The sequence below is a fragment of the Vanellus vanellus genome (genome assembly GCF_965231255.1).
Source record: "Vanellus vanellus genome assembly, chromosome: 9".
NCBI classification, from domain to species: domain Eukaryota; kingdom Metazoa; phylum Chordata; class Aves; order Charadriiformes; family Charadriidae; genus Vanellus; species Vanellus vanellus.
In genome coordinates, this window is record NC_138914.1 from 20,683,263 (window position 1) to 20,697,579 (window position 14,317).

Genomic DNA, 14,317 nt, shown 5'->3' on the forward strand with positions numbered 1-14,317 from the left:
AGTAGAAAAGCTGGAAAAATTCCTTTCTGTTTTGCACACTAAGGTGAAGAAGGAAATTCTCTTTTTATTGCTCTGTGCAGAAGGACAGGTGTAGGTCGCCTGTTTCCCCTAGCGTATTGAACTTCCATTTTCCCGGTGCTCGACTGCTGTAATAAGCATGTCTTGGAGAGCACCCAGTTGTATTTACACAAATACTTGTCTTTAAATCTTGCTTCCCAGTTTCCTAAATCCGTTAGGTCAGATGCTGAGGTCATGTTTGGTTATTTATTCCAACCCTACAAAGTCCTTATAAGGCCTGCTGCAAGATCCTCAGCTATGTACTTTTCTTAATATATTTGTCCCTCTTTTCCCCCTTGATAAACACTGTATGTTCTTGTATACCAGCCAGGCTATGTGAATCTGTGACATAGGTGAAAGGCTGTCTTGTTACCGAGCCTCTTCATTTTAATAGAGTTCATCTTTTCTTTGGTAAAATTTATATGGCTCTAACTATGAAAATAGCACCTTGGGTTTGTTTCGAAGTTGTGATGTACCCTGAAGGAATGAGAATATTTTGATGGTAGCAAGCATTCGCCGTGCTTTGCCACCCCCTCGAATGAAAGGTCTCATAAAAATGTCTGGAGTCACACAAAGGGTAATGAGGCGCTGCCCTGGCTGTGTTTGCAGCCCTCCAGATCAACCTTTACTGCTACGAGTGCAGCACATTGTGCTGTTCGGTTCTGGAGCCCTGCAGATCTGTGCCAGAGCTGTTCAGACACAGCCTGCTTCGGGCTTCTTGTGCCCGTCCTGGTTTTCCCAACTCTCGCTTGCCCGTTGTTTCAAGCAAAGAGCTGACTTCATTACGTGGACAAATGCTTGCTAGGAGCAAGCTGATTTCGTTACGTGTCTATCAGCCCGGGTTTGCTGTTTGTTACTGGCATTGGGTATGCCTGTGAAGGGAACCAGGCATGGAAAAAGTCTCTGTAGCACCATAGGAGACCAGGCATGATGGTTAGCCTTTAGGGGTTCAACCGCAGCTTTAAAGTACTTATTCTCTCCTATACTTACTTATGCTCGCCCATACCTGTCCTTCTGGTGCAGATGGATGATGGGGAGGAAGGCTCGCTTCGAATAAGCTTGCACTCCACAAATTCTGAAAGATTGCTTCCTAAAAACTGGGAAGTCTCATTCATAGTCTCTTTGCTACGCTGAAAGCCTTCTGCAGACTAGAGGTGCTGTACCAGCTGCTGATTTAACGAAGTGAACTACGGGATGCTCTTTCACCTATTACTGTGCAAACAGGTTACTAGGTTCCCAGGAATTGCTCAGATTTCAGTCTCAGTTGTCAGGATTTCTTGGAAATTAGCAGGCATCATGCAAATAGGTCATAAAATCACAGATACCAAGATTATTTTCAAAGCCAAAAAGGCTGTACTTCTTTTTGCAACTGATTTCCCCCCCCTCTTTTCCTTTTGTGCTGTGAAACTTGGAAGAGGGGTTATGGTCCTGCATGTCCCCTGCTTTGATCGTCCTGTTGTCTGTTGGGATTCCCCTTGCGCGGGGCCCCGCCGGAGCCGGAATGGTTATGTAAGGATTTTTATTTTATTCTCAGTCTTGGTCTCTGCCACTAGTTGAACTGGATCACGGGCTGCGTGAATGGGATCTGATCCGAACGGCATGCAGCTCTGCCGCTCGAGAGAGAGGAGAGAGACCTCCCCCATACACACCCACTCAGCCTCCCTGCTCTTCTCTCTTTTAAAACTCCCTTTTCCCGGGCGTAACTGAGGTTGCTCCCGCTGATCGGGAACACGTACCGAAGCCAAACCGGTTGGGCAGCGCAGCTCCAGGCATCGGTCCCCAGTGGAGTAGCAGCTACCTCAGGCAGGGCTGTGTTGTGTGACTCTCCGAGCAGGGGAGGAGATAGTGACAATTTTTATTTAGGCTGAACACGAGGCATATTTAACTCGTTATATAAGAGTGACCCTGGTCCGTCTCGGCTGGGTGCAGGGAGGATATATGCGTTCTGATTCCCGTCACACTGGCTGGGTGGATTCAAGCACTAGGAGCTATTTACCAAAGTTATTTTCAGAAACCTTAAGGGCAGGTTTCCCTGCTGTACTCTGGACTGTTTTATCAGGAGGCATTTCCCGCTTGCAAACTGAACAGCCAGTGAGAGTGGATTTAGTGCTCGCTGGGCTGCGGGCAGAGATAAGGAGTTGTCGGGAGTGACTGGAAACTTTTGTCCTGAAGACTGAGACAAGAATAGCAGAAGGGCTGAGAGCGTGTGGCCACATTGAACCAAGTGTGGGGGCAGAGGTCTTGCCTCAGTGCACTGAGCAGCATGTTACTCTTGGATGAGTCTCAGCAGTTTCCAGGTAGGACACAGGTTGGTTTTTTTGTGGGTTGATTTTTCCACCCTCCCCTGCATTTTCTTTTCCCTCTTGCTTTCCTGTTACGGACCATTCATTCTGCCACCCCTGTGCTGGAGCACCCTACTCAGTGGCTAGCAAAGTGCATCAGGAACTGAGACTCTTCTGTGGGGCTCAGGTTTTAATTTGCTACCTACTGGGCAGGAATGGCAATGGTTGAATTTTCAGAATCTTGCAGTGCCTGTTTGTTTGATGGAGGGAATATAAGAAGGAGGCTCTTTCTTTCTTTGTGCCTTTAGTTCTGAAGACTTTGGTGATGCAATGTTCTGGGTCTGGCTGTTATTGTTTCTGCTGCTGTCATACTGTAATGCTGCAAAAGTAATTTTTAGCAAGAGAGGAGGCAGTTGTTAATATCAGTGCGATTTTATATCCAATGTCCTCTCCCCCACCCCCTTGAACTTTTTGTGTATACTTTCCCCCAACATCCTATTCAATAAGAGTTTTTAGAGCTTCTTTTGAAATATTTGGTGACTTGCTGACCGGGCAGCAGGCAGAGCTGTTGGTGTTTGCTCCAGATCCCCTAATTAGTGCCTAATAGACTAAGAGCTACTTGGCTCCCCCCGCCCCCAATCAAATGGAAGATGTGGGAGATGCTGGTGAAACCCTAACATGAGTTTACAATTTTGGGATGTCTGCCACTTAGTTTGCTTGCTGGTGGGAGGCCGTTTTGTGGTGGAGAAAAAACTTTGTTCAGATTTTGTTCAGATTTGAAGAATTTAACTTGTTACTTTGAGATCAGGTACTCGGGGATGTGAAACTTCTTCCACCTTGTTCACGTGGCAAATACCTCTAAAGTTCATGCTATGAGCTTAATAGCCGGTCAAAAATGGTCCCCAGGGGTTCCAGCTCTGGGTTCCTGGTTCATTATAGGAGTCCAGTGCAGTGTGGTCTTCATGAGGAGTTTTTGTTGTCCATTAGTGGGAGGGGTGAACTCTAGTGGAAAAAGAAAAAATCCATCTTTTCTTGCTTTCTTATTTCTCTGGTTGTGATGGCAGGACAAAGAAGCTAATTCTGGGAGACTGTGAACTGAGAAGGGAAAGGAATTATGATACAAAATGAGTTTGGATAAATGAGGAATCTGGGTGATACAAGTGGCTTATGTAACTCAGTCTAGATAATAGGTATAAAAAGAGAAGACAGGGAGGGGAAGACACTTTTGGAAAGGAGACTGTAGGTCATAGGTGGAGGAAGAATGCAAGGTTAGAGGCCTTCCAAAAAATTTGGGTGGAAAGATATTTTGGGGTCATTGGTACAAACGTAAGAGAGCAAGAGTGCAAATGAACTCCTCCTCGTACAGCATTGATCATCAAGTTATAAAGTCTGTTGCAAGGTTTATCACAGTCTGCTCTACCAATGGGAAAATTATCTCTCTTTGAGGAAGCATTTGTAACTGATCTGATGTGTTGTGCTGTGGCTGGTAGATCCAAAAGCATGTCCATCCCGCTTCTCCATAGACTTCTTGTCCCCAGAGAGGATGATAAAACTGCACAAGGTCACAGTGTGAGTCTAGGGCAGAACTGACACATGGTGTTCTTCCCTGCCTTTGTGCTTCAACCACTCGTCAGTGTTTCCTTTCCTCTCTGGTTTATGTGCTTTTTTTCTCATTCCAGGTGCCTGGACACTTCTTTGAGGTCTTCAGAGCAGCAAGCGCTTGTATATGCAGTGCTGTGCTATCTGTTTAGTGTTTTATAAATGTTTCTGGAAAGTTAGAGAGGATTTTCATTATTTTTGTGATAACACCTACCAGCTAGTAAATCACGGTTTGTTGCAGTACACTACCTATCCCCCCATTGCTCTGCAAGAAAAATATCTCTTATTTAAAGAGCCTCTTATTTAAATATCTCCTCACCATATGCACATATGCATCTTTTTTGACCGTAGAGGTAATTGTAATTTTAGCAACCTTATGAAAGAACTGGTGCTTGGGTTTTTTCCAGTCTGTAACGTGCTTAGCTTTTGGGGTGTTATGTATTTTGGATGGGGGTGTCCTTGTGACATCGTGGCTTCAATTTGTGAGAGTCTGATTGCCATGAACAACTTTGCAGCACTTTGTCAAACTCCTTTAGCAGCGCACAAAGCAGCACCAATATTTTGAAAAGGAAGAATAGAAACAGATTGTTCTTGGAGTGATGGTGTTTCATCCTGATCTTACTAGCTTTCTCCAGTGCTCTCGGTCACTTTTCTGGCTGCACTTGATGGGAGAAGTGCCAGTGGAATGTGGTGGCACACAGGCTCAAACTCAACAATTTGCATTTTTCTCCCAAGCGATGCCTCCCTCATTAAACGGAGTCCTTGAAAATTCCTCTGAAATTACTTTAGAGACTGAAGCAGAGAAAGGGAATGCAGCTGAAGTTCTGTGCTTTGTTACAGTTCTAAAAAAATCCACAGCTATGTTTTGTTTTTCCAAGTGGGAAATTATATTTAGGGAGAGGAAAGAGAGCCTGTTGATCGGAGCATAGGACAGGGAGCCAAAAACTTGTGAGTTACTCAGCACTGATGCCTACCTGATTTCTTTGCCTTAGTTTCCTCCTCTGCAAGATGGACAGGAAGGTGTTTCACAGGTTATTGTGAGGACCGTGTCATGCTTGTGAAGCCCTTTGACACTGAACTAGTGTGCAAATGCCAGGTATAATTTTGAAATCTCTCCTCTTGTACACCATTGCCATCATAAGCAGCAGCAAAGGAGCACTCAGATACCGCAGGATGCTTTACGCTGGGATTATTTCCCATGCTGCTCTTTTAAATTAGGAGTATCAGCTGTCTTCTCCCCCCCTCCCTGTTAACAGGTCCTGAACGAAACTCTGGTGAGGGCTTGAGGCAGAGATTAAAGTTCGGTTTGTGCTTGTTGTTTGTTTGCCATTTTGGTGGCCTTGGAAGCGTGTGGCAGCAATAATCCCTTCTTTGTTGTTTCTCGTTGCTCTGAGGGTATCCTGGTATAAAGCTCATACCACAGCTCCCAGCTACCTAGTGTAAACTGGTGCTTATGTAATCATTGCATAATGCACGACGCGGCTCCCCTGCTCGTCCTCCTTTCTTAGTCCCTGATATTTATCCCTAGAAGAGCCACTGGAGCAGCCAGCTGGATTCGCTGTGCTGGGAACATGTCAAGCCCCCAATATGCATCTATTTTCTGAAGTTGGGAGGTGAAATTTATCTTTGTTACCTAAATCAGTATTTATCCACCTTTATAAATTACAGCAGATTGGTTTTTTTTTTGGTCACGTTTTTGAACTATTGTGAAGATAAATAAGGTCTGATGGTTAAATCCTTGTGGTTTAGATCCCTCTGGTGATTTTTGTAATCTGTCTGACAAAACTCTGGATTACTAGTTAACTGGGATAATCAGAAAGGGGAGGTTTCGGTTCCCTCCTGCCTGCAGCTTGTTGAAAACTTCCCAGCACTTGAGCCTGAAATGCTTCCTGACTCTGGTGCAGTGGTTTTATGTAACTCGGTTGCTCTCGCACACCCCCGGCTAAAGGACAAACATAACCCATCCCTGCCGTGTTCGCCACCTTCGCGGGTGCGTTTCCTGGCTTTGTTTCCCTCTCTTGGCTAGTGCCCACAGTGTCTGCGCGGGGGGGGGCAGCTCGTGAGGAGGAGGCAGTTTACGTTTTAGGTTTGAGAGCTTTTATTGGGAAAAGCAATTTTGATTCTATATCTAGAAGAGGGATGCCAGGTAGCAGCGTTACGCATTTCTCCGGTTCTTGCCATCTCAGAGCACTAAAAAAATGTTTGATTTGAAATTTCACAACCCTCCTTTCAGCGTATCAGAGCTGGAAATGGACACGAGACAGCCCGGTGCTCCCGTGTAACCGTCAGCTGTTCCTCCCTGGTTCCTGCGAGAGGCAGGACGACCCGAGGGACACCCCACCCAGGCTGCGTTTTGGGGGATTGTGAGAGGTCCCGGAGGGGCTGGGTGCAGCTGCCCGTGCACGGGGCTGCCGGAGCAGCTACCGTTGGCGCCGGGTGCCGGTGGCTGCCAGCCCGTGCCATACAGGGGTTGTATAAGTGCTCTTTGATGTTTATGTAACCCGGGTCTCGGCGTCCGCAGCGTTGAGGCCTGGCCAGAACAAGAGCTCTTGGGTATTTGGGGCCTGGTTCTGCTTGCATAATCCCAGGGCTAGAAGATATATTGTCTGTCACTGAAGTTGGCTGTTTGATGTTCCAGTTTGCCTCTCGGCGCTTCTTGGCGGCCTCCTTTTTCCCTTTGGTTTTTGGGTGGTACCTTCCTTTCTCCTGCCCTTCACTTTTGCTCCTGAAGGATTCTTTCAGGCCAGGAAAGGGGTTTTATTCTGCAGCTTAACCTCATCAGTAAGTGATACGCTGAAAGACCTCTGAAGGAAAAAAGAAGGGCAGTGCTGCCTTACAATTTATCTTTTAAAGTTTTCCATCTATTTGGGCTTATTTCCTGCCCCAGAAGTAGTCTGGAGATGGGTTTGGATTTTGTGTGTTCCTGGTTTGGCTCCCTCCCCATACTCTGTCCCGCAGAGCCTGTGCTGGTGGTGTTTTTTTCAGACCTCATTTCACGTCTCTCTCCTCCATCCTCTGGTCCTGGGCTGAGGACGGAGGCAGCCTGCCATCTCTCACCAGCAGTCTGCGGATTTCACACAAGGTATCGTCTTGAACCCGCAGCGACTGATCGCTTTACACCTAGAGAAATGAAAAACGTGTTGCTCAGACTTCAAGCAGTTATTTGTTATACCAATATGACAGTCTCTGTGTCTGGTTACAGTGACAAGCATGAACAACAGACCTGAGGTGGTTATCTCCTAGATAAATCAGTAGTGGGAATGAAGATGTTGGAGGTGATGTACGTGCCGTTTGACAGGCGAGGGAGCCCTCCCCTGGGAGCAGGCAAGCTTTGGGGCCAGGCAGGCTCAGCCAGAAAGATGCCTGTGTGTCTCGCAGTACGGTGGCTCTGACTCAGCAGGACACCAACCATTGCAGCCGTTGGAGTCAAGCGGGGATGGCATGCAGAGAGGGGCTGGGAGCTGTGGGTCCTGCTGCCTGAGGCACATGGCATGGCTACCCTCTTGGGAGCTCCCCACAGCCGTGGCCCTGACGAGAAGAGGACATCCAGGAGGGGCACCCAGACGAGCACGGGAGTACCCTGTGCATGCCAGAAAACACTAGTGTAGACAAAAGGCTGATCCTGGCTTGGCGGCATCTCTCATGTTGTCGGCAAGTGGGTGGCTGGAGAGGGCCCAGAGGCGCCCGGCATGCTGGCCCCGGCGAGCGGGTGCTGGGGCACGGGGGGGTAGGTGTGCCGGTTTATATAATCCTTACATAATTAGGGCTTTGTTAAGCAGTTGTGGCTGGGAGGAGCGTCCTCCCTCCCAAGACTGAGCTCGATTATTTTCCAAGGAGAGCAAAGTCTTGCTGCTAATTAGCTGCCCTGATAGCAGCTGCAGGGAGTAGCCACAGCCTTGAGTCCTCGGAAGGGCTGCGTGCCCCTCTGTCCCCCCTTTCCTGGGGTCGATGTATGTCAAGCCCCCAAAGGGGGCTTTCTGGCTCTCCTGGGTGTTGCAGCAGGTAGGGCCTGGAGGAAGGGAGCCTGAGCTGCACCCGTGCTTTCCCCTACACCGTCCTTGAGGGGTTTCACAAGGAATTTCCTGCCTCCAGCCTTGGGGTGCTCAAGTGTTTTTGTAATGCCGTCTCTGTGAGAGGATGCTCTGTGCAGACACCTCTCCTCCCTTCTTGCATGGCATTCATGCAACAGCTGAACTCTTGACATCACCTACAAACCTCTCCAGTGCCCAGCGCACTGGGAAACATCGCATAACCCCAGAGAACATCTTCAAGACTGTCAGTGCCTTTGCAGTCAAGCTTGCTCTGCAGAGTCAGTTCTCTAGCCTTTGGCAGAGTTGTAGTTCAGTGTGTCAGTGACTGCGAGTGTTGCAGCTGGAGCTGTGCAATTAGTCTTTCTTGTGCCATCCCTTAGTGCTCCTCCCATTCTTGCTTTGACAGCTCAGTGCCGGCTGTAGTAGGACTAGCTAGTACTAGCTAGTCCCTGACAAGCTGTTGCCCACAAACTGCATGGAAGGTCCCAGAACGCCTGCAATAATATTTAACTGCTCCTTGCTCTTTGTGCAAGACAAAAGAGAGCTCCCAAAGCAAGAATTAACTCCTTGCTGCTCTGCATGCAGCTGCCTTCCTCACCATGCGTGCACATCCCTGTCTTTAAGGTAGGAAATAATGCCAAAAGACTCAGAAAGATACTTCTGTTCGGTATCCTGAGTTTCCATAGTGAAATCTTTTTAGAAATAAACAAGTGTCTGTTTTTTGGTGGTATGTCCTCCCTGGAGTCATTTCAGTTATCCTGGCAGAGAGAAGTTGGCCTCCCAGGAGAGGATGAACCTCTAGCTAGCCACATTAGCCAGCTAGTAACTGAGGAGGCAAGGAAGTAATCATCTGACGCAGTGTTTTGTGTACTGGGAGGGTCTCTTGCACCTTCTTGTTCAACAGCCTCACGTAGGGAACCCTTGGGTCTTATCCTGAATGGCAATTTCTATGCTCCTAGGAGTTTTGGACTTGTTGCTAGAGCCGTGGATGTTCATTTGTGTGTGCACAGACACTTGGACTTACTGAGGTCTACCTTGGAGGTTGGATGCAGCTATATCCCTGTTTCCCACACACCTCAGTATCAGGAGAAGTCTGTGTTAGTTACAGAAATCTCACACCCCAAGAAATGTACCTGCTGCTTCATGACACTTCACAGCAACCCGAGCCCCCTTGCAGAGCTGATTGGATGTGTCGAGAGCAATTCACTGCTGAATCCAGGATGCTAGAGAATATTCTCCAGGCTGTATCCCGTGCTGTTTTATGGGAAGTTTGAGAGTATTTTCAAGAGGAGGTGATGAGGTGAGTTTTGTAAGCTTGGTGCAATAGGAAGGGCCCCACTGTGGGACACATCTTCTGCTCGGTTGCGCATCATGAGTCACACCTGTGTGTGGTATTTAGGGGCAGCTCTGGCAGTCGCACCACAGGGAGCATCTGAAGCAGTTATACAGAGCAGTCATGACTTTTCCTTACAGAGACTTCTAAACTGTGTCGGTCAAGAAGCCAAACACCTCCCCCTGCTTATATGTACAGCTGGGGGCGGTGGTTGCTGCTGCTTAGCGAGCAAAGAAAACTGGCAACCGCTGGTCTGCTGCGCGGACCAGAGCCATGCTGTAATCAAGTCTACTGGGTTATGATAGTGCGGGCACATTTTAAACCTCCGTGAAGCGCATGAGAAAGGATAGTTGTGCCCCTCTCGGCATTCGGAGTACCTTGCAGGACAGAGTGCCTGGGTGCGTGCAGGTGTCCGTAACTGAGGACCAGTGGGAACTGCTTGGGGACCTCTCAGGCGAAGGGACAGCTGTAACTCACCTGAAGGAGCAGCTGCGTGAAGAGCTCACTGTCTGCATTGATGCTGTCACCACTACCCTCAGGAGGCCGTCTTTGTAGATCTGGTACCTATTCTGGTGAGAACAGTGCAAACCGTGCAACAGAGCTGGTGTGAACCCAGCAGTTGGTGTTCCAGCTGATTCTCAATGCCCGTGGTTGTTACCCATGGGCTGGTGGCAATGCTTTTCTCATTGAGGCAGGGTGCATAACTGCTCAGGTCTTCCTAGAGTGCGCTAACAGCATAGGCATGATCAGGCAATTGTCAACATGCAAACATGGCTGGCGAATTTTTGTGTTGTGTAAAAAGCTACTTGTATAGCCATGTCAGAGTAGCATGTTGAGCTCCTGTTACAAAACCCTAATTGCGTTTCTGTTGTAGTTGTAGGCTTGGCAGAATTGGGGCAGGAATTATTCCATCGATTACCTGATGGGACCTGTTCAGCGAGGCTGTTCTCACACTCCCTTCAACCCAAAGACCGAACCTGTTCTTGTACAAAGTAGGTTTTTGTGTGTGTAGTTATTGTTTCTTAATGCATTTCCGTCCCAGTGTGGGTCCCAGTTACACAGCATGGAGCTCACCACACTGGAGTGCAGCCACATGGCTGCAGCGGGGAGTCTCACTTTTCATATGCGGTAAGATTCAGGCAGTGTACACAATCAGGAGTCTTAATACAAAACAGCAACAAAACAATTCCTGGTAGTAACTGCCAGCTTGTGTCACAGGTGTGGTGAGAGCTATTGCACGGTTAGATGGAAGCGAGTTGTGATTTTATCATTGTGTTAGTTAAGCTTTTGAGAAGCAGCTTTATTCACCGTAGTGGCAAGGATGGGACCAGCCTCGGGAAGCTGGCTGTCCTCTGAATTCCACTGCAGCTGAATCAGTGTCGTGTTTGGTAATGTCCCTAGTGTAGAAGAGATCTCAGTATCTAGATGCATATGTGTCAGGAACGTGGGCTGAAGCACAGATTGTGTTCCTCACCTCAGAACTTGTATTGATAGGACAAACACCAGCCTGAGCAGACATGGCTGTGGTGGATGAGGGCCTGTGCTCAGTACAGAGCCAAATTTATCATGAGATTTTTAGGCTTCAGGCTCCTGCTCAGATGAGAATTATCTTTTTAAAAAAACCTGTCTGATCCAGCTGTGTGTATGTCTCGCCAGAACTTGTATTACACCTGAGGAAGAGGAAAGAAAAGTAGAATGCAGAGGTGGAATGAGTATACGTAGGGATTGTACAACAAATATGAAAACATACAGAGGAGACACGTAATGACTTCACCTTTGGGCTGCTGAGCCTTTGGATTTTGTCAGCATCACCCTCGTCATGAAGCCACCCTTTCCCGGCACGGTGCGGGTGGCAGAGTCGCTGCCGAAGGAGATGATGTGGGTAATTGCTGGGGTGTGGGGAGAAAAGTGCTTCCTCTTCCAAACAAGCATGACCGTGCTCTCTGATGCCTTGTCAAGGTCCCCTGGGCCCAGGGTGAGATGGCAGCAGTGTAACCATGGCAGTGTTTGTCTCTGGGATAGTCACTGGTTTAATGACTCATCCCAGAGAATGTGATCACGTGTGCAGCCTCCCTGTGTCCCTTTGCCCTATTTCATCCAATCTTTTGATCTAGTTGTATAACCAGGAGGCGAGAGGGGTAGGGGGAAGGAAACAGTGCAGGAAAATTGCAGGTGATGTGACCAAAATGTGTCTGTAGCTCAAATAGCGGAGCTGTTGTCTGGGAAGCCTGGGAAACTGGGTTTATTCCCAGCACAGTTCTCTGTGAGTGAATGTGATGCATGATGTCTGAGCTTGTAAGTTTGAGGAGGCATGGTGGGAGGACAGGGCTCCAAGACCTTGGCTGCAGTAGGACTACTGTGATTATAACAGCAAACCCCTTTGCAATTATGGTTTTGCTTTCCTGTGTTCATCATGAGCTCTGTTTCATCACATTAGTTGTGGATACCTGTTTTTCTAGTATGTGTGGGACTTGCTGGGACTGATGTTCACAGAAATGTTTGAGCTGCTCTGCTGGTATTGGTCTGTGGTGGGGCGAGCCCTGAGGTCCTAAATGGGTTCTGACATAGACTTCAAGCAAATGCTGGGGCAGGACTGATGGGTTGTCTGGAGGGGAAGCTTGCAAAACTGGTGCTTTTGACCAAGGTGTGAATCTCATTCTTGTCATCTGAAGTTTTAAGAGGTGACATTGCTGGTAAGGTTAATTTAATAGGCGTATTAACGTGGCAGCTGTAGAGGTGCCTGTAAAGGCAACGTTGTACTGAAGCATCCTTCATTTAAGCTCCCAGCTTTTTGAGAAGGGATGCTCTTTGTCTCCAGATCCCACAGAGTTACAATGTGATGCTTGTTGGTTCTGTATTACTTCATCTGCCACATTCTTCTGTGCTGATGTTTTCTTTCCTTCAACATTCTGTCGAGGTGTCATTTCAGTTCAGTCATTAGCTCAGATACACAGTATAGGCAAGAAAGCTGATTATGAGATGAGGTTCAGGGTATCTCTTAGCCTGAGACAAGGGGACAAGATGCTTCAAAGAAGCTATTACAAGGCTTGTCAGAAACAGTTTACTTCAAGGGAAGCTTTTGAACAGAAACATTTCCTTTCTGTGTTCTACAAGCATTAGCTTGGTCACTGGCAGCCTGTTGAAGAGCAAAATGTCACATAGAACAAGGTGTCATTTCACGTAGTGCTTTAAGACTGAAATCACCCATTAATGCAAGTCTGAAAATAGGAGAATGTAGAGAAAAAGGAGTGTGTGTGGTTTATAATGTGGAAAGAGTATTGTCACTTACTTTTTGTTTTCAAAAAAGCTTGCCAGAAGTTACCATTTAAATCATGAAAGTGGAACCTGGTGATAAAACCACTGAGCTGCCTGCTAAGCCGTGACCCAGTGTTTGAACCAGATAACCTCTTGCATTGTATGTTCTGGTAACTTGGAAGATGGTTACACAGGTGTCATATAAATGGAAATTTCTGCCCTACTTAATGTTGTGAAACAAAGAAAAATAGATTTTGAGTTCCTTGTTTTAACTGGAGCTCGTTGGGCTCCTGTAGGAAAACAGGCCCTTAGGGGCAGCAAGTGCTCGGTGTGGAATGAAGTAATTTTGCCTTGTTTTCTTGTCAGGACACTTTTGGGCTGTGTTGAGTGGTGTTAGTCTTGGCTTTCACTGGGAACAGACCCTTCACCATAAAACTTCTTAACACACTTTGAGAGTGGCACTGTCGGAAACAACCCCAGTTTTGACCCTCAGAGAAACATGCTTGCAAACGAGTGAGAATAGGGATTGTTGGTTCCCATTCAGCCCAAATCCTGATGAAAAGCCAGCTGCCAGCCTGGCACAGTTGGTCTCATGTCATTACCTCCTTGTCTTTTCAGACCAACCCCAGGAAGCCGTGTTCAGCGGTGACCATGTTGAACATGCGGAGGATGGAGAATGGCAGCGCTCTACTTCAACTACCTCATCTCAGAGTGAGCGGGCAGAGCGACTCTTGCAGAACCAGCACAAGAGCCTGGCCTCTGAGGACACCAAAAAGAAGAGGGCTCAGAAACCGTCTCACATGCGGAGGAACATAAGGTAAGGAGCAGCAGGACAGAAAGGGTCAGGGTCCTATATAGCCTTTTGGGTAAAAATGGAGTCGCTGGACTTTGCTCCTAAGCTATGTTTTGCCACTGCTGGCAAACCAGATGGCTTTTCTTTTCCAAAACCTTAGGATTTCACCAGTGGGAGTAGTATGATCTCAGACTGGAGTGCTGCATGTGGGTGCAGACTTGTTTGGTATTTCAGAAGAGTGAATATTTGGTTTTGGAATATATTGCAAAAACTGTGTACTTGCTGCTGGCTTTTAAGACACGTAATTGAAAAACAGCACCACCATTAAGTAAATGCCCAGTTTCAGATATCTGCTGATGAGGATCCTATTGCAAACAGCCTAAAATATAGTCCTTCCCTCTACTATCCTGGGTACTTGATGGCAGGAATGCTGATGCTGTGACTGGTGGCTGAAATGCTGGAAATCAATTTCTTCTGAATTTTATAAAGCAGTAATTGTTTGATTGTGTAAGTCACCGCGTATATTCTGTGACAGGTTGTGAGGTGGTAATTCACTATGAAATTTTGTTTAAGGGGTTCTAAAGTGCTCAGAGGAGTCATAATGGAGCAGGAATTCCTGTGGTGGCAAGTGGCTCTTTTGCCCTGTATGTAGCATGCTGGTGGTCTTTGGTTCATATTTAAGCTTGTGCAGATTGATTTTCTTAACGCTGAAGGAATAAACATTGAGTAGGCCTTAGAAACTGAGACTTCATTAGGATGGAGGAGGCGTCCCTGCAGTGTGGGGTTGAGTGGATTTAAAGGCTAGTTTGAGGGAGCTGGATTTTACCACTGCTTGTACTGCCGCTCTCCTCTGGCAAAAGAGCTTTCATTTCCAGGGCTGCACGTGTGAAACTGAAGTGGGGGAAACACAACTTTTGAAAGTAATGAAAATTACCTGTAGAAGTAAGGTGCTTTAAGAGCATCCTTT

General features: G+C 47.3%; 1 protein-coding gene across 1 annotated transcript in view; it reads left to right on the plus strand.

Moving 5' to 3' along the window:
- RAD54L2 (RAD54 like 2) overlaps nt 1-14,317 on the plus strand; it is a gene marked incomplete at its 5' end in the record, with an annotated part of 44,156 nt that overhangs the window by 12,490 nt on the left and 17,349 nt on the right. The window contains one exon of the mRNA XM_082487931.1: nt 13,176-13,374. Coding sequence (XP_082344057.1) covers nt 13,176-13,374 — 199 coding nt within the window. The remainder of the gene's footprint in view (nt 1-13,175; nt 13,375-14,317) is intronic.